The following is a 20,757-nucleotide window of genomic DNA, read 5'->3' on the forward strand; positions in this document are numbered from 1 at the left end:
GAAGAAAAAGCAAAGGATAGGATTGTTAAAAAAGAAAACTGATTAAGAGCAAAGGGTCTTAGGTGCATCTGATACTTCATATCTATCATTTAATAGGAGAATATAATTCAACAACTCTATCATACACACTTTGATGTAATGATCCTTGGAGCCAGTGATGATTAGATCTTGTCCATTAGAAATCTGATCTACTGTAAGGCACATAACAGGGCCTAGGTGTCCTGTTAACTTTCCTGTAGACTGAAACCTTTAAAAAGAAAGAAAAATAATTTTGTTTGAAAATATTTCTTAATGGGTTGAGGTTAAGCCCCAACGTAAATAATCTACATTCTTTGATGAAACTGTTCACTAATGCCTTTTTTTTTTTAAACTTAGCTCCACCTCCATGCAACTCTTTTCAAATTAAGGGTCAAAATATGGCCAACCTAACCTACTCTACGACTGAAGTGTGAGGAATCCTAAATAAGTTATTCCAAAGTTACTGATGTCATTCAGACAGTAAACAAAATGGCAGCAAAACTTGCTAAAGACTAATTTTAAATGCAACCTAAGTCCAGATAAACCTTAATCTGTTAAATATCCAAACATGTTAAAATATATGACCAATGTTATTAGGTTCAATTTGGAATTTGATTAAAACAACTATATCACTTACATGACTACACAATCAATAAAAATATGGAAAAAGTAAGATTATTTTATATAAAACACATATATTCTTGCATATACACATACACAAATATGTACACCAATCATATATACATGTATGCACACACACATATATATACTTATGCACACATATGTATATATGCACGTCAGAAAGTAAGTGGTCCATTTCATCAGTTATTATAAGGACTGAAAATGACCAGGACATATAGGTGACTGTAGAAAAATGTGTGATGTTAATTGTCAGGGGGTGACAATGAACCTTTGTTTCATAGTCCTACCTCAATCAAGCTGCTGGACTACAAAGACATATTTAACTTGTAGAGTTTCGTTTCTAGAAAATTATTTTCTTACTTTTCTATGATAAATCTACATTTAATCACATTGCTGAAATCAGCAGCTTTCAAAGGACCTAACTTTTCAGCAAAAACAGAAAGTGTAAAGATTTTTAAAAGCTGTTACCTTTTCTGCCTCATGTCATGACTTTGGGTATCTTCCTCCATGGTGTTTTGACTATGAGTCAAGTTTTAACATCTTCAAGAATAAACCAAGTACTCACCTCTTTTCTCATTTTCTCAAACAAGCACTGTGTTCAATTTTCTACATTTTGTTTCTAAAGCAGACTCATGACTGTATTTCTTCTTTCTCTCTCATCTATTTATCTATAAATTATGTTTATTATTCTTTCTCAGTCATGTATTAACATATTACAAGTTATAACTAGTTATTTTCAGTTTCTAAAATATCCTTTTTATTTACCACTGACAAATCCCTCTAGATGGGAGGCACCCTGTATTATCTGAATTACAAACTTCACTCAGTATCCTATAATTGCCTGTTTAATGGCCATTATCCTCCGTTACAAAATGAGCTCTAAGAAGGTAGACACCACATTTGTCTTGCTTAGTCTTTATTCCCAGCACCCACCATAGTCTTGGTGCAGTGCCTGCCAGAATTGAAGTTGAAAAAATACTTAACTAATAAATGAATATTCCCTTGCTGCCAAAATTTTAAGAACTAGAAAAGAAGCTAAAATAAACACTCAACTGAGGGATAAAAGCTCACATTTCATGGCAAATAAAAATCAAATCAGAGATATAACACCTTACATTTCAATTTATCATTTTTTACCCATTTTATATTAATATTTAATCTCTTATATACATTTTATGTTCATAAAACCCCTATAAAGATTTATGCCCCCAGTAATTAACTTAAGCTTATAAACTAAAAATTTTGAGATATAAAATGTTTAAGTGATGCTGCCCCTCCCCCCAAAACAACAACCACAACAACAACAACAACAAACTCTTTCAAACGTCCTGGTGAAACAGAATGAGAATCTTCATCTCTTCCCAGTAAACAACACAAATTGTAGACAAATATTAAGAGAGGCTATTTTCCTTCGTATACTTTCTTTCTATTGATGGAGAATAAAAGAAAGGAAATTTTTGGATTTGCTAATGAGAAGAGAAGAGCTATTTAGGGGTGTTGGGCCAAACAGAAAAGCCTATTATTTTACATTAACTTCTGGGGTTATAAAAGTTAGATTTTACATGCACTAATATGTTATTAATGCCTGAAAATTGTACTTGCCGTATATAAGAAATACATTCTCTTAAAAATTCTACCTTTTAAGATCCCACATTCTGACAGCATTTCCAGAAGCTGCATAGAGGAAAGTACCAGTTGGGTTTAGAGCAATTTGATTTATCTGGTTTTCTCCAGAAGGAATAGCTACTGTCCGGCTGGTACTTGCAGAACAGGCATCTCCAAGAGTAACTTGACCTGAAGACCTTAACAGGGACAAAACAAAGGGAAAAGTCACAATCCTGGATAAGAGTTCAGCTTACAGTTCCTTGAATTCCTAGGAAACTGGCTGTGGGCAAAAACAAGCTCTGTGCCCTTTGGTCACCGTGTGAACAGTACCTGGCATGCAACCTCATGCACACATAGCTGGTACTTATAAACACATTTCATGAATAAGTGAATAAATGAATAACTAAAACAAGATGAAACGGCTTAAAATTCTTTTTTTTTTTTTTAATGTTTATTTTTGAGAGAGAGAGAGAGAGAGAGAGAGAGAAGCAGAGCATGAGCAGGGGAAGGGCAAAGACAGAGGGAGACACAGAATCTGAAGCAGGCTCCAGGCTCCCTCTGAGCTGTCAGCACAGAGCCTGACACGGGGCTGGAACTCACAAACCGTGAAATCATGACCTGAGTGGAATCAGACGCTTAACTGACTCTGCCACCGAGGAGCCCCAATGGCTTAAAATTCTTAATCTGTAAACCTATTATAAACCTAAGAATTCCAGAATTCTTAGGGATTCCTGAGTTAGGGATGACTAGAATATCAATCAAAAAATATTAGATGTTGGGGTGCCTAGCTAGCTCAATCGGCTAAGTGTCGGACACTTGATTGGGCTCAGGTCATGATCTCACAATGCATGAGATCAAGCCCCACTTCAGGCTCTGCTTGGGTTCTCCCTCTTCCTCTCTCTCTCTGCCCCTCCCCTGCTGGTACATTCTCTCTCTCTTTCTCTCTCTCTCTCTCTCAACATAAATAAATAAACTTAAAAAAAAAAAAAGATTAGATGTCAAAGATAAAGAACAAAAAACTCAACAAATGATACAGTGCCACAAAGGTAATTCATTTTCCTATAGTTTCCAGAACGCCCCGAGGGCCAGGCCTACCAATATTCTTATTTATTAAGTATGCCTTTTGAATTAAAGACAATGAGGATTTTTCAAACCATTTTCAGTTTTTGCTTACTCTAACCCAATCATATATGGAGTATTTCCAAGTGCTAAAGACTTAAACATAACTTATTTCTATTTCCTCAGATAAATTCTAAGTGACAGATATATTCTTAAATTTTGAAACATTTTCTCAGCTAACTTCTAAAATATCAAGTTATAATCAATCTTTTTAAATTTGCCTTTAGTGAGTCAACTGGATTGGCAGATTTCTAAGATACAGTGTTCCTTTTTCTATGAAATTTCCCTCAAGAAACTTGTGTTTAGAATAAATTAATTAGTAGCTCTCAAAATACAAATTAGGACTTGAGTTAATATTTCCTCTACAAATTATAAAAATTACCCTTTCCTATGCTCCCTTTATTTAAAGAGTTCACCCCAATTTTAATTATGTAAAACTGTTCATCGATCTTATAGCAAAAAAGAATCATTATTTTAAAGACACATATAATGACACAGAAAACAAACTCATCCTCCAATTATCCAACCTAACCTACAGTTACGGAATTTGTGCTCACACAAAAGCAGTATAGGTTCTAACATGAACAAACAAAAAACTCTCAATTATTTAATACCTGCTAAGTAAAGGTTACAAGTACTTCTTAACTATCTATAATGGTGATTTTAGCCATTTTCCACAGAGTGGTATTCATTTGAAGCAAGTAATGTAAATCAATATTACATCAAGTAATAAATACTACGAAAATGCAATACCTTAGTATTTGGGAGGGAGGAATATGAAATATATACTTAGTCACAGATCAAATGCAATTTATTCCTTCCTGTTTAATAGCAGGCTCCTATATTTCATTTTCTCAATAGTTTTTCCCTGTTATATTATCTATGTCCTAATTTTAACATCCTTTTGGAACTGGACAGTTATAAATAAATAAAAATGTATTCATAGTCCTATCTTTTTATATACGTTATACTATTTGCCCTTATGCTATTTGTCTTTAAATTACTTACGTCAGCGTTCGAATGCACTTTGCTGAATCTCTGATGTCCCACACCTTAATATAAGATGTGGACACAGTGAAGACCAAGCTTGTATAATTACAATATTTTACAGATACAACATTGTTGGGATGACCCCCCAATGACATTATCTCCTGCCCAGTCACCAGATTCCATACTTTACAAGTACGATCTAAAACAAACAAGAAAAGGAAAATACTGTCAATATGAACTTAATTAGGTTCTCTTAACAATAAAAATTACTTTAACAATCTTTCCCCTAGAAGAATGAAATAAAATAAGAAAAAAGTAATTATTCCACTAGCTGCAACAGACATCAACCCTCTGCATCAAGTTCAATGGCCAAGTACATATAAAGGATTGGATGAAAGCAAGGGATAGCTGGTGTATGTATTATGTGGTATTAAAAAAAATAATTATATAAAACTTTGAAATAGTCATATCACAAGAGTCTTGCTTCAAATTTCCCCTGAATTTAAAATGGCATTCCCAAATCAGCATCTTTACTCTCACCGCCTCACAGCACTCTACACTCATAAACACATATACCTTTCTTTTCCAGGGGTCACTGATAGATGGTTTTATTTTTGACCCCAAAACATAATTATAAACTAATTATTTTGTTTTTCTGACATGTCAAATATATAATTATTCTGGAGATAAATTTACTTTAAATTATAAAAGTACATTTTTCACAGTGCAGATTATTTTTTAATTGGACAATGGCTTGCCGTTATTCACAATTCATAAGTTCCAGCTAGATATGTTACACTTCCTTATATGCAATGAGCAATAAATGCTTGCTGATTAAACTGAGTCTTGTAACATCCCTAAGTGCTAAAAATCATTTATTAGCTTCCCCAAACCTATACTTGCTTCCTTCCTACCTTTCTAGCTTTACTGCCCATCACTTCTCTTATGATTACAGTTGACCCTTGAACAACATGGGTTTGATGGGTCTACTTATATGCAAAATTTTTGAAAAATATAGTATAATACTATGAATGTGTTTTCTCTTCCTTATGATTTTCTTTGTAACATTTTCTTTTTTCTTACTTTATTGTAAGAATATAGTATATAATACATATAACATGCAAAATATTTATTAATCAACTGTTTATATTATTGGTAAGGCTTTGGTTCACAGAAGGCTATTAGTAGTTCGGGTTTAGGGGAGTCAAAAGTTATACGCAGATTTTCGACTGTGCAGGGGGTTGGCACCCCTAACCCCCATGTTGTTCAAGGGTCAGCTGTATTCTACTTTTCAACCAATTGGATTTAGTTTCCAAACATACCCCACTTTCCCCTCCATGTCTCTGCTTATGTTGTTCTACAATCTTGGTTGTCAATCATTACCTGTCAATATCCAAACCATCCTTCAAGGTTCCTCCTAAATGCCTCTGTCAAAGCCTTGTTATGTCTCACAGGTTGGCATAACCTCCCTTTTCAGAAACCTCAAGAAGATTAGTATTTAACTCTTCAAAGCATTTGTAATTCATTTCCATTGCCTACACTTGTACCAAAGGGGGTTAAGAATACAGGTTTGGAGATGAGTAGACCTGGGTTTCCAATCCTGATTCTTCCACTTACTACTAAGTTTATTTGGTGAAGTTATTTCATTTCTTGAATCCTCAGTTTCTTCATCTGTAAAATGAGGATGCAACATGTATCTCACTGGGGTTACCACGAGAATTAAATGAGATATAATTTGTATAGTGTCCAGCATAGTCTCTGACATATGCTTAAGTGCTCAAGAAATGATGGTTTCCTACCCATCTTATTCTCTTTACCACAGTGTATGTACATTGTAATGATGTACATTTTTGTCATTTTTTTATATAACTTGTATTACTAAGCTCAGGACCTTGCATACATTAAGTGCTCAGTTACTGAAGGGAGATGTATTTTCTCAACATTCTATTCATATAACATCAACAGAGGTTTTACTTTCTTCCCAACTATGCAATGATTTTATATAATTCAGGAGTTGAACCAAATTATTTCTCAGGTTTTTATGGGTATTAAGCAGTTTGACTATTCTTTTAAGCCTGTTAAAATGTAATCATTTTTTTTTTCATCTGTTAAATATCCATCTGAAACAACCACTAGTAAGTACCTTTTGATCCAGTGAAGAGGAGATCATCAGTAGAATCCACACAGAGCACAGCTTTTGTGTGCCCTTCAGCTATGTGAATACACTGCAGTGGAGAAGCTCTGATTCCTTTTGAAGCAGGAAATGGGTTGATTATGCCCCTGAGGTGGGGAAAAACAAGATTTACTTAAGTAGCTATATCATGAGACTAATTTTATTTTTCTCCTGACTTTAAGAAGCCTTTCTAACTAATTAATAGGAAAACTCAGACTGCTCCTTTGTCTCTTTTTAAAGCAAAAGGACAGAGACAAAATGTGAAATAGTAACAGTAGTGATGGAGTGCATCAACTAATGAGGCATCAGTCAGCAGCTGCCCTCTGCAAAGAGCAAAGCCTATGGCACACAGATCATCTTATCAACAAATTCTCTTCAAAGTTGAATGCAGTAATATTGGGAGCTGTTTGAGTAGAGTGAATTCTGACAAATAAGAAAGTATAAATGATGGATAACTGGAAGTGTGACTCTGCTATGCTGAAATATGACTCTACGTCAAAAAGAACATTCTGGAGAAAGTATAACACATATCACCTAAAATACTGAAAAAAAATTTTTCAAGTGAATTTGAAAAAAGATAGGAACGATCACATACACAGAAATTCTAAAGAGAGAATGGCTCAAAAATATCAAAAAAAATAAAATAAAATAAAGAAAAAACTCTAATAGTTTCCAAGAAGATTAAAAAAAGAAAAAAGAATGGGACTTTAAAAGAACAGTGAGGCTATTTAGGGAACTTTCTCATAAGTTTCATATTTCTGGAGTTTATGCTTTGTGCTATGCACTATGGAAATGCAAAGTTTATCAAAACATTGTCCCTATCCTAAAGGAGTTTAAGACAGGATCTGAATTGAAATAGTTGTATTGAGAATACTAAAGATGAGAGTGAATTATAACATAATAAATATATAAATTGGATATATCTTTGCTCAGAGCAGGAAGAAAAATTATTATGTAGAAATGTGTCCATTATATAAAATAGATGGCATAATATCAGAACAAATAACAGGAATAAAATAAAACTGTTTCTTTCCACCTTCTCAATGAAAGAGAACAATCTTCAAGATGCAATGGGCAGAAATGATTAAGAAGAAATGTAAGCCCAAGATAAGTTAGAACTGACAATGGAGACTTATTCATTGAATTCAAGTATTTCTGTGTTTAAATCATTACATCACAGGGTTTTTGAAGGATACAACATTGTTGACACAAAAATCATTGTTGGTACACTAAGATCAATAAGGGGCACAAAACATGTAGGCCCCTTTTTCCAAAAAGCAGGGGGAAAAGTAGACTTCAGGAATTACAGATGGGTAAGACTTCTTGTTGAGTCTCACAAAGGGAAATACTGAACAAATCATTATAAACACTTAAAAATAAATGCTCATCAATAAGAGGTAACACTAATCTCATGGGGGAAGTTCTTTGTAGGGTTAATAGCAAATTAGAGAAATATCATATTCATAACACATGTTGACTCCAAAAAGGTCCATTACATTAAGCCTTTCAAATGATATCCTTGTGGACATGGTAGGTAAGAACAGAACAGTTGGAGTAAGGTAGTTCCATTGGTGGAGAGGCACACTTAAGGAGTCAATGTTCCTGTCAATTTCAAAGAAGTCTTCAATATCTAGTCAATATTTCTCTAGCACAGAAAACAGAGCTGGCATATATATTAAACTGATATATTAAAGAACTGGACACTGGTATGTATTGCCTAGGAAAATGACAAACAAAATTTATTTGCTTTAAGTGCCCACTTAACACTAAAATAATCATTTGGTATAATTTAAAGATAAAATTTAAGTAGAAGATAGAACAAAATGCTTCAAGTAGTAAAAGCCTTAATAGTAGCCTAGATCTAAAAAGCTAAAGAGGGCATTATGCTGAGTGAAATAAGACAAAGATACATGCCATATTATCTCTCTTATACACGCAATCTTAAAAATATACATTAGAAAACCCAATCTCATAGATACAGAGAATAGATTGGTAATTGTAAGGGTGGGAAGTGGGAGGTAGGAGAAATGGCTGAATTGCTTTCTGGGTTTATTTCAGTTTAAATAAATTGAAATACACACACACACACACACACACACACACACACACTAATAGCCAAAGAGATTTTTTTAATAGAATATAAGATCAATGAATCAACAATTTATGGTTCTTCTATAAGCACTTTCAATAACGTGTTCAATAGAAGTAAATATTTCAGGAGAAAGAACATAATAGAGTTACTATATTCTGCTGAGGGATCTGGAAGGAGGTTGAGTTCTAGATGCTAGATTTTAAACACTGAAAAATTGGGACATTTTCAAAAATAGTAGAAGCAAAACGATCTGTAGACTACAGGAGCAGAAAATGAAACAAGACCTACTGAACTGATAGGAAAACATTCATTGGAGAGGATTCAATAGTAGGTTAAGGCACTGAATATTTAAAGAGCTGTCATATGCACACAAAAAGAGATGTGCATGGATTAATTCAATTAATTAATTCCAGAAGATTAATTCTGGCAGAGCTCAAGAGGGCTGATGAATAGAAACATTAGGAGATAAATACAAGCTCAGGGCTAAAAGAAACAAACAAACTTTATTTTTAGAGTAGTTATTAATGATTTTGAAAAGTAGAAGTTGTTCATCGTCACTAGAAATGACACCAGGAATTGTTGCCACTGGATATGTAATTACAAAGTCCAATGTATTATTTGCATACATGTGTCAATTCTTGAAATTAATGCTCGGTAACTTGTTTGTAATCTAAGAAGTTAACCAAATTAAAACTGAAACAGAAGCAAAACTTCCCCCAAAAGTCTGAATCTCCGTTTTGAAATCCTACTGATATGAGTTCATATCTATGAACTGAAGCCATTGAATTAGAATTATAGCTTCAAATATTCAAAAGGTTTGATCTAATGCACAGTCAGATGCTACTCTTACTTCTCAAACAAAATATGTATGTATGTATATTCCAATAAGCTGATTATAAAGAAAAAATCCATGTGACCAGCCTAAGGTATAAGAGTCTGTCATGTCAAAGTTTGTAATATTACAAAAGTAAATATTTGCCTCCAGTGACTTATGTATGACACAATTTTGGAGGGTAAGATGCCTTTTTTCATTTTTATATGTTTTAATATCATTGATTTTTCAGACTCCTGAAGAAAAATAATCTCATAATTAAATACAGCATTTTACTAGATACTGAAAAATGCTCTCCAGTATTCACAATATTAGTACTAATATTTTGTAGAGATTACCTTATACCAAAGATAATAGAAAAATACAGAAATTGGAAACATACATCCACAGTATTTCTTTTAATATTAAAATTAATCTATTCACATTCTGAAATATAGAAATCAACTTTAAAATAGTTTAAGTTAAGGTTATATATTGCAAAGTTGTAAAACAACCTGAGTTGAAGGGGGAAAAAAGCTTATTCTTGTTCCATGCAAATCAGTAAAGTCTTGTAATAAATGAGATTAATTTCCTCTGCCTACCTTCTGGAGGATCTACTGATGATCAGCAAAATGGCCATAAACAGGAGAAACAAGTGCAAAAAGAGAGGAGACAAAATGATAAGTGGAAAGAGGAAATGATAGAAAGAGAGAAATTAAGGATCCAAAAAGAAAAAAACCCACAACATGAAAAATTCATCATTGTTATCTTTAAAACAGCATCTATCAGTAAAAATATATTTGTTACTTTACAAAAGCTCCTTTAGTTTCTATTTCTTTTTATATTTTATGTATCATAGTATCTTTTGTGCCCCCCTTGCATATCTTTTTTTCTTCATCACAAAGCTTTCCATAAACTTTTTGCTTATAATCATTAAGCCAATAACAACAACAAAAATACCTTATTTACCTCCCACACTTTGAAAGACCGAAACATTTAATCACTGAGGAGCAATGATATCAATATTCATAGAACTTAAATTATTTCAAATAAAAGATTTAGATTATAGACAGAGAACAAGCATCACAACTTTCTGTGCTATTATACAAAAAAGGTTTGCCAGTTCTTGGTCTAAAAGGGATGACAAAAATATATTAAAATTAATATGTTTAAAAATATTAGTATGTTTATACGGTTTACAACTGGTTATGCATACAAAAGTGAGATATGCTTATAGTTTCTCAGAAGGCATTTTAGAACATCAATGAAATGCCAGAATGTAGGAAAGATAGAAAGAAAGTACCTGTGTACCTCCGACAGAGAGGAGTCACTTTCATCAGACCTACAGTGAAAGAGTTAGAATTATGAGGAAAAAGAACACAGATGTCAACAGGTAAAGACACTGGGACTGAACTGAAAACTGACAGTATGAATAATAGGAATATAGCAAACATTTCCTTTATTGTGAATGCCCCACTTTTCTATTTGCACTGGATATCTGCAAATATACAGCTGTATCTGGCAATATATTTGATTCTTATGTTTTCTACTAAGACTTTGGGTGGGATAAAAACTTTCTATTACTAATCCACAGAAAACCTATTATTCCTCACTTCTTAAATTAATGCCCCGAAGAGGAACAATATCAAGTAAGTAAAATACATCACTTTAAGATTCTTTCTATTTAATTTGATTAGTACTAGAACATTTTTCCCATTTAAACAGCTATTAACGAATTTTTATCCATCTTGATAATTACTTTGGATTCAGATTCTAATGTGGAAACTGCACAAATGCATTTTATGTTTACATGGAAAGCAAACTACCCAGAATTCAATAACCTTTGATTTTGACTTATCTCAAAAACAGTTTCCTAATGAGGGAGTCCCTTAGTAATATGAGACTTTAGTGAGATTTTAAAAATAGGTGAGCCACTACTGTCAGCCATACCCTGAAACCTCCACGACTGACAATAAGCTGGGTTCTTATAAAAACCTATTGAAGAGTGCCTGGGTGGCTCAGTCAGTTGAGTGCCCAACTCTCGATTTTAGCTTAGGTAATTATCTTATGGTTCATGGAAATGAGCCACACATTGGGCTCCACACTGACAGCATGGAGCCTGCTTGGGATTCTCTCTTTCCCTCTCTCCCTCTGTCCCTCCCCTGTCCGTTCTCTCTCTCTCTCTCTCTCTCTCTCTCTCTCTTTCTCTCTCTCTCTCTCAAAATAAATAAATTTTAAAAAAAAGAAAAAGAAAATCTACTCAGCTTGTTTATTAGGCTTGGGGAAAAGAACAGAGTGAATACTGACATGGAACATAACCAAAAACTATCTATGGGATCTACTTCCAGCTGGTGAAATATGCTAGCCTCAAAAAGAAAGTGATTCAAAGGTAGGTGAGTCTTTGAAAGTGTAGTCGCTTATTCTGAGTTTTAGCTTATAGAGATGACAACAGCGTCAAATTACTGGTAGCTTATAAAATATTTCAGTAGAAAATATAAAACTATGACTAGATTGTCAAAATTATCAAAATACTGACAAAATTTTATGACTGTGAATGTACAGACAAAATTTAGTAAACCTTCTTATCACTAGTGAAAATGGACTTCCTGAAGGCATTCTTAACGTTCTTCTATTCTTTTCTCAATTAAATGGAAGGTATGACTTAACAATGTTAGAGAATTTTTTCAATAACATGAAATATTTATCTATCTAGATCACTTTAAAGGGTAGATCATCTACTGATTAAACTATATTAAAATCTAACTTTAAAAACTTTGTCCATACATTAAGCAGATTAAAAATTCTTTCAAAATGTGTGCTTCTCTAAGTCTACAGAGACATCTGGCATGTTCTGAACATGCCAGACAAATCTTAAATAGCATCCTACAAATCTCAGAAATTGTTGATCTACACAGGGAGATTACAGCATTGAAAACAACAGGGGTGGGAGACTGGATATGAAGTACATACATCCACTATGCTACCATTCAAAATCAAAGCAGATAAGTCAGAGTTAATAAATATTTTATGGCAGGACTGTTAGTATGAATTCTTGCAAGAGAGATTCTGGCTCGATGTGGGAATACTTTCTCACTTCAAATTTAATGCAAATTATAATTTTCACAGGCCTCCAACTTCTCTTCCTCCACAATCCACCTCAGTCCTAACCCCCTCCACCCAAATACGAGCTGTCTTTATTTTATTTTATTACTGACTTTTTGTGGTGGATTTGTGTGAAACCACCAAATGCTAACAACATTTTACACACATAACAATGGACTTTGTAAGCTGTTATACGCACTGAAGGTAAAATAAGTTGCCTCTTTTCAACTCAGGCTATCTGGACTAGAGGCTTTTAGTATCCCAACAAATTTAAACTTAGAGTGGTCTCAAAGATATATGAATTCTAATTTACATAGAAATGAAAAGGCAAGACAAGTGCTGCAAGTTTAGCAATGCAAATCTACAACAGGGAAAAATGTTCAGCAGGAAAATAATTTTCTCTAATCTTTTCTATATTGTTCATTTCCTGTTGGAAAAACACATCAAATATGGCCAGAGTTCACAAGTCAGACTTCATCTCCCACACAAAGAGATGGCTAAATGTGTTCTGCAGACTCTATTGAAAGGTTCAGACTATGGTAATAAATAGAGGGGCTCTTTTCCATAAAGACTTACTTATCCTGCTGAACTGATGTGTTTCCCTGAGAAACAGTAAGACGGTTAAAAACATTCAGTTCATTACGGGGCCGGCTTGGTGGGGAAGAAGGAGGTGAAAGACTAGCCTCTGAGGTTCCAGAATCTGAGCTACAAGAAAAAAAGAACATTAAATAGGTGGTTTTAATCAGTTATGATTTGTTAGGAATGTTATAAGAAACATGCTTTTTTAAAAAAGCTTTTCATTAGAGAATTTCTTCTTCCTCTCTTCCTTTTTTGTAAGATAAAATACACTCTGAACAATTTAATTAAAAAACAAACAAAAAAAAAAAAAAAAAAAAACAACACTTTTCCACTGGATTTTGTTACATTGCCCACAAGATGGCACTATGGAAAAACTTGTCTGCTGAAATCTACAGTCAATACAAATAAAGCAAGCCAAATTTAAAATTACAGTTTTAGAGTTAAAACCAAGTTACTCACTTTACAGATGAGTACAGGGGAAAGAGAGCCAGAGTGTTTAAAACTGATTTGCCTTTTCCAAGATTTACTCACTTTTATTTTTACATTACTTATCTGCTCCATCCCCCATCTCCCAAATATCCCTGAGACATTCAATCCAGTAGAAATAGGAAAATTACAACTTTAAGTACAGGAAGCAAGGATGATTAGAAGGAGAACGTCCACGACATTCAAGTCAGCTAATCCAGTGGTCAAAGTAGAGTGTGCATGTCGGCACAGGAGAGAGGATGGTGTAAGATTGTCCACTTGGGTACAGAAAATATATGAAAACTACTTTTTATGTTTACTTACATGTTAAAGAAATTAGCTTTACTAATATTTAAATGGAGACTGGCACCAAAACTCTCCCTCCCTCAAGGCCATGTCAGAGATCTACCTGTCGCATGTAGCACCTTAGGTGACGTGAGGGAGGAGTGGGTGTGCCACAGGGGAGAGAGGTTTCAGTGGCTCTCATCCATTCACTCAGCTTCATGTTGTGACATTGCAATTTATAAATGCCCATTTAAGTGGATCATCAGATTATACTATGCACTGTTAAGTAAATTAACCCTCACAAAACACACAAACAGCTTTTAAGAGATTTCAGAAAAAAAAAATTAAATGTAAAAGAACAGCAAGAAAATGGTACAACTAACACACCCTATGATGAACACTAGTTTCCTGTCAGCTATTTTACAGAGGTAAAGTCAATGTCAGTTTTATCAGTTAAAATCAATTTCAAATCTTTCTAGAAGACTATCTGAAATATGGATTCACTAAACTTCATCTCAAGTGTACATGAACTTTTTACAATGATATGCTCAAATAACTGGAAAATAAATAAGAGTACATAATTAGGGACAAGTGTTCAAATATGTTTACAGGTATGTGTGTGACCAAGAAACACTGAGCCAAACCAACAGCTGACTTGATCGTCTTGATTAGTCAAATCAGTCACAACCACAGATCTAGCCTGCATGTGGAAAATAATTTCACTATTGTCCTTTAGCATCTAAGTGCACCAGAGATTTTATGTAATCTAGTATAAGTAACTTACTGTTTTTGTTCCTTGGCCTTTGATTTTTCTTTTTCGTATGCTTTTCTCCTGGTTATAGGGGAAGGCTCTGGTAGTTTTTTTTCTGATAGAGATGACTGTTTGGAACTAAAATAGAAAAACCCTCTTTTAATCATCAAACTTTATTAAATATATACATACAAGTTTGTTTGGCAGAGTTTCAACCTAAAATTTTTAATATATCAATAACTGCAACTTGAGAAAGAGTATTACCCGGGAACAAAAAAACAAAACTATGATAGGAATATATTACATGGGTAATTTTAGTTGATGGAAGCTTGACACCTGTATATTTAACTTTTAAATTGGCAATCTTATTAAATATATGCAAACCTATTATCTTTGAATGTAAATATCAATGCTATACTGCCAAATGGCCAAAATCAATAACTGATTTTAAACATAAATGATTAGGTTGATTATAATTGTTACAGTTGGGAAAAAATTGTCTTTATAATCTTATAAGAACACAAAATATTAGAATATCAAAATATGAGAAACAGTGAGATTTAATGAAATAATACTTAGACACAGTCAAAAACAGTACTACCAGTAATCATACACACACACAAATGACACACAATAATTTTACCTAATATTTAGGTACTAGTAGCTATATAAATTTTAGTAATAAAAACATTCTTATTATAAATTTTAAATGTTGAATAGTGGCTGTATAATTAACAATTTAAGACTATTATTTTTGTGTATGTGATAATACATTCTGATTAAAAAATGAATTTTTATTATTGTTGACTAGTTATATTAATAAGAAGAAAACACTATGGAATTAGAATGTACAATTACCAGAATGGTAAAACTAAATATTTAAATTTCATGTCCCTGACTTCTGACCACAAGAAATCACAATTCAAAAATCCTTCATCAGTTAAATCATAAGGGCCACTTAAGTAAATTATTTTACATCAAGCAATTAAAGTCATGCAGTAATGACATTAAGAGTTACCACACCGAGAATGTCTTAAATTTGAACAGAATTACACAAGTGTCTGAATTTATGAAAACTTGAGAACAAATCATGTGAAGAGACACAGTCCAAAACATATATTCTACAACCTGTAATAAAGGATACACTTAAAAAATGAAAAAAAATAAAGGGGTGGGGGGAGGGCAAAAAGAAGGTATTACCTGAATCTGGATTCCAGGCCATAGATTAAGTCTTGAAGTTCCAAAAGTCTCTACTCAATCTATTCTTAAAATCTTTTCTGTTTATATCATTACCTTCACCAAAAGCATTTCTTTAACAGTCATCTTATCAAAAAAGCACTGAAGCCATAAGCTATACTGGTTAGCAATCTCTATCAGCAAATCCAATAGTTAATTACATAGGCCACATCAAGCACATGCAAGAAAGTTGTCATCATTAAAATTACATTTGGAACTAAAGGTAGCAGATGGGCTTACTCAATGGAAGATGGCAGAAATATCTTCATAAAATGAAGGAAGTTAAAAAAAGGTAACAAAACAAAAAAGGAAATTATGGGAAACAGATATTCAAAGGGGGAAAGTTTGTTATATTTTATTATTTGCAGAGTCATGTAATGTGTGCCATTTTTTTTTTTTTTTTGGCAATATTCCTCAATGCAGTAATGCGTTCATTCCATAAATCATTTGGTAGATCATATGTGAGGATTACGGCAAAAAAATATCATTATAACTCTTTACCAGGGGCACCTGGGTGACTCAGTCGGTTAAGCATCTGACTCTTAATTTCAGCTCAGGTCATGATCTCACAGTTCATGAGTTTGAGCCCCACATCAGGCTCTGTGCTGATGGCGCAGAGCCGGCTTGGGATTCTCTCTGTCCTTCTCTCTCTGCCCCTCCCCTGCTTGTGCTCTCTCTCTTTCTCTCAAAATAAATAAACATTAAAAAAAAAAAAAACTTTACCGGTGAATGATCTAATTTTAATATAACTGTCCAAACACACATACACACATAGCATACATACACATACTAGCCTGAGTTGGGAAATCTTCATCCTCAAGACAATAGCTGTTTTGAATAGAATGTTCATATTACATAAATGGGAAAGAGAATATTACCTCCTTTAAAGCTTTAACAATACAAAAAAAAAAAAATATTTTGTGCATACACTCATCCCAGACATGCAATGGCAAGTACTTCAAGGCAAAAAATTAGGAAGCCTTAAAATGATTGTTTGTGATTGATATTTCTTTTTCCTTATAGGGTTAGCAAAGGTTTGCTATCCTGACCAGACTCTTAGAATGAAAAATCATGTTCATTTAAAGCAAATAAAAGATGTTTTAAAGCTTCTGTTTTGTATGATGGTTTTATAGATAGAACTATCTGATTTAAGTGTTCCTAAAAAAATGTGTCTATAATTCATAACTCAGCCTTTATGAAAATTATAATCCTGAAGAATGACCCTAAAACTTAGAAACAAGCAATAGAATTGAACAAAGAACATCTCATCTTAAATGATTTCAAATGTCAAAAAAATTAGGGGAGATAACACCTAACAGAAATTCCTTTGAAAACCGGAGATCTTGTTTACGGAATTTTAAAAAAATAGAAATAAGAAATTAGCAACATGCATATAAAAAATTTTTAAAAAGAAAGAAAAAGAAAAGCCAAAGAAAAGGAAGTTAGTGTAGCTGGGCCAGACTTACATGCTGCCTATCTTAGAAGGAAAGCCAGATGGGGGAGGGAGCTCTTTTTCCCTAGCAGAAGTACCACTTGTCTCTGTATTCATTCCAATCTCTTGCCCTTCTGCAACAGGTGTAAGAGCGCCAGGCAAGGAGACATCTCCTGTACTAGTGTCTGAGGCTAGTTCACTGCTATCTGCATACAGCAATTCCATTTGAGTGGTGGTTCTCCTTCGGGCCTAGTCAGAGAATGGAAGGAAAAGCAATCAGAAGCAAACTTTTGCAGAGATGATTAGGGAATAGAGATTTAATATTAGTTTGAAATAGGTAAAAATATTTAGCGTGTCATTTCCTAGCAAGTGTCAAACATAGCATGTAAGATAGTGACAAGCCAGAGCTATAGCCATATAAGACCTTTAAAGGCCATAATAATAGCCAATATTTATATAATACTTATTGTATGCCAGGCAATGTTCGAACACTTAATTACATTAGCATGTACTATCATTATCCCAATTCACCAATGAGGAGACTAACGCACAGAGACGCTAAGTAATTTACCCAAAGTCACGCAACTAGTAAGTGGCAAAGCCAGATTCAAAAACAAACAACTTGCCACCAATATGACTATGTTACCCTGCCACTCATGGCCACCTCCCTCAACATAAAATTTTTTTAAAAAAGAAAGAAGAAATTAAACCAAAAGTTAACTGCAGGGAAGCTCAACTAAATTCTGATTTACCCCATGCTCAGATGCTCCTTTAATATCACTTTCAGTTTTAAATTTTATTTTAATATCAATTTTTTAAATCTGCTTCTCAGTTTTTGTGACCCCACTCTCCTGATGCATTAGCTGTGTTTTTAACCTGCCTGCTGGATAATTCAACACAAGCCTACACAAGCTTTAGTAGCACGGTTAGGCAAGTGAAGGTTATTTTCCTAGAATCTAAATTCACTATACAAATTCCTTTCCTTACTCTTGAAAATGAACTGACTACCCTGTTGTTGTTCAGTTGTTATTATCACTAAGGTATTAATGGATAATCAAGGTGTTTACCAGATTATAAGCCTCTAAAGAGCAAACACCCTGTTTTATTCATCTTTATTTCCCCTGTACATAGCATAGTGCTAGTACATACCTATTTAATGTATACAGTTAACTTTACTTTTTCAATGATGAAAATAAATGAGAGGCGCTTGGGTGGAACAGTCAGTTAAGCAACTGACTCTTGATTTTGGCTCAAGTCATGATCTCACGGTTCATGAGTTTGAGCCTTGCATCTAGTTTCAGGCTGGCAGCACGGAGCCTGCTTGGGATCCTCTCTCTCCCTCTCTCTCTGCCCCTCCCCTGCTCGTGCAAGCACGCTCATACTTTCTCTCTCTCTCTCTCTGTCAAAATAAATAAATAAATTTAAAAAAGAAAGAAACAAATGATATGAGATCCTTTCAGGCATCTTTGAATGAAGTTCAAAAGGAGTAGTAAGTAGCACCTCAGAAAATTTTTGGAAAAAGAAAACTCTCCAGCCAGTTTTTTACACTCTCAGTTCTCTTCACTGCCAACAGCCCAAGGTAGGGAGGAATCCTTTTCTTAGGAATTCCAAACTGTAGCGGTTCCTTCAGTAGATAATGTTTAGAGCACCACTTCACACCTCTCTCTGGTGTCCCAGAAGGGCATGAATATCTAGGCTTTCACAGAGCCTGAAAGACATTCAGGACCTTAAGAGATTTTCACCTCTACCTAAGACTGGATCCAAACCATACCGGAATGTTTTCTCTGAGTGTGGGAGTAACTTCTGCTTAGTCACTTAGAATAATAAAATAAAACCATATGTTACCAAGCTCAAGGATCATAAATACAGCCTGGAGATGTTTTTTTGATTGGCTTGACCAGTGTGTTAAAGATCAGGAAATTCTACATAAAAATCTGTATTTAAGCCTTCTTTAGGAAAAAAATAGATGATCTAGTTGTCTTAGGCCTATAATCCTCATGGCAAAAATGAGCAAGAGTTGAGTGGTGGTTATTTGCTTAGGTGAGGCATGTCCTCGTCAGGTAATCACAATGACCCCTACTCATTACATCCAGCCAAATTATTCATTTGCATTACCTGACTATTCACTATGGGCCTTAACTCTGTCTTACCCATTTGCACAGTGTTAATTCTTTCAGGTCCTGATTCTTTCCATCCATTTAACAAATATTTACTAAGGACTCCAAGAATTCTTTGTTTTTAAACATCTTAAGACAGTTAGTTAATTAATCTAGTATCAAATGCTACCAACACTGAATATGAAACATACCAAATATCTTACACATTTAACAGCATGTGGCATTGATATTTTTTTAATTATACAAATATGCATTATAGTCTCATTAGTTTTTAATACAACTAATTAATGATTAAGAGTTGGCTAATTATTCAAACCACCTCAGTATACTACTTTAACAAAATATATGCGATACACTTAAGAAGATACTAAATGTTAAAATTTCAAAAACCTCCTGCCAATTAACAAATTTTGCAAATTTATGCTGTATGCCACCACAGGGTCTACAATTCTCCTTTATAATTATTAGGAAACTTAGGTGACCTTAATAAATTACCACATAACTTCCTTAATGAGTAATGAAACTTTTAGGAAAAACCTAGAAGAAAATAAGAATTGGTCTCCATAATCATAGCTTCTCCAGTGGAAGAAGTGCAATAATACGGTAAAGCACAAGTTCCACAAAGGAGAAATATTTTGACATAATGTTTGTTTCAAAGGAGAATATGGTAATTACAGAACTAAAGTTGTTATACATGGAAGCGATGGTAAAAGCATGCCAACTTGCTAACCTTCTTAAGGGTCTGAGGCCTATGTGTTTATTAGTGATAACAGAAAACCGTGGAGAAGGATGCTTACCTGTTATTTTCAATTCTCCTTACCTTGCTTTTAGGTTTCACTTCACCACAAAGTTTCATAAGGTCTGAAGATAGTGTGCTAGATGCAGATAAATAATTAACCACGGGTTAAAAGGGGACTTATAGAAAATGCTGTCTTCTATGTTTTTAACTATAGAAAACATCTTATAGGTCTACAGGGCAAAAAGACAATATTTAAAATCAAAATGAATTACAAAATTATTCATTTTCTTTCCTTAAATATCCCGGTATTTTTGTGGTGGTTAAGTATGACTTAGTTTGGTTTCCATAATACTATTTCTAGTGCTATTCACTTAGCCATAAAATTGAAAATTATTTGTTTTATGGTAATTGATTGAAGCAACAAGATAAAAGTATTTAAAAAATTACAGAAACAAATAAAATCTATAAAGTTTCTAAAGGCTCTCCTACCTTCCTTCTGATCCTGGGCTGTTCAAAGGTGCATCCTCATCAGTACTATCCTCTACATTTTCTAAAAAAAAAAATGTCCAAAATCTAAGTATTATCCACATGCCACAATTTG

General features: G+C 33.6%; 1 protein-coding gene across 13 annotated transcripts in view; it reads right to left on the reverse strand.

Annotated features, from left to right (window-relative positions):
• Window positions 1-20,757, reverse strand: part of KIF21A (kinesin family member 21A) — a 149,314-nt gene that overhangs the window by 9,288 nt on the left and 119,269 nt on the right. For 4 of the 13 annotated variants that reach the window (XM_045465108.1, XM_045465106.1, XM_045465112.1 and 1 more), the window contains 11 exons: window positions 20,646-20,706; window positions 20,238-20,292; window positions 17,335-17,549; window positions 14,666-14,770; window positions 13,129-13,257; window positions 10,754-10,792; window positions 10,053-10,067; window positions 6,518-6,654; window positions 4,393-4,573; window positions 2,298-2,462; window positions 130-247 (listed from right to left, as the gene is read on the reverse strand). In XM_045465108.1, coding sequence (XP_045321064.1) covers window positions 130-247; window positions 2,298-2,462; window positions 4,393-4,573; window positions 6,518-6,654; window positions 10,053-10,067; window positions 10,754-10,792; window positions 13,129-13,257; window positions 14,666-14,770; window positions 17,335-17,549; window positions 20,238-20,292; window positions 20,646-20,706 — 1,220 coding nt within the window. The remainder of the gene's footprint in view (window positions 1-129; window positions 248-2,297; window positions 2,463-4,392; window positions 4,574-6,517; window positions 6,655-10,052; window positions 10,068-10,753; window positions 10,793-13,128; window positions 13,258-14,665; window positions 14,771-17,334; window positions 17,550-20,237; window positions 20,293-20,645; window positions 20,707-20,757) is intronic. The other 9 variants (XM_045465107.1, XM_045465113.1, XM_045465110.1 and 6 more) reach the window with 5 other exon arrangements.

Source organism: Leopardus geoffroyi, chromosome B4 (assembly GCF_018350155.1).
Source record: "Leopardus geoffroyi isolate Oge1 chromosome B4, O.geoffroyi_Oge1_pat1.0, whole genome shotgun sequence".
Classification (NCBI taxonomy): Eukaryota; Metazoa; Chordata; class Mammalia; order Carnivora; family Felidae; genus Leopardus; species Leopardus geoffroyi.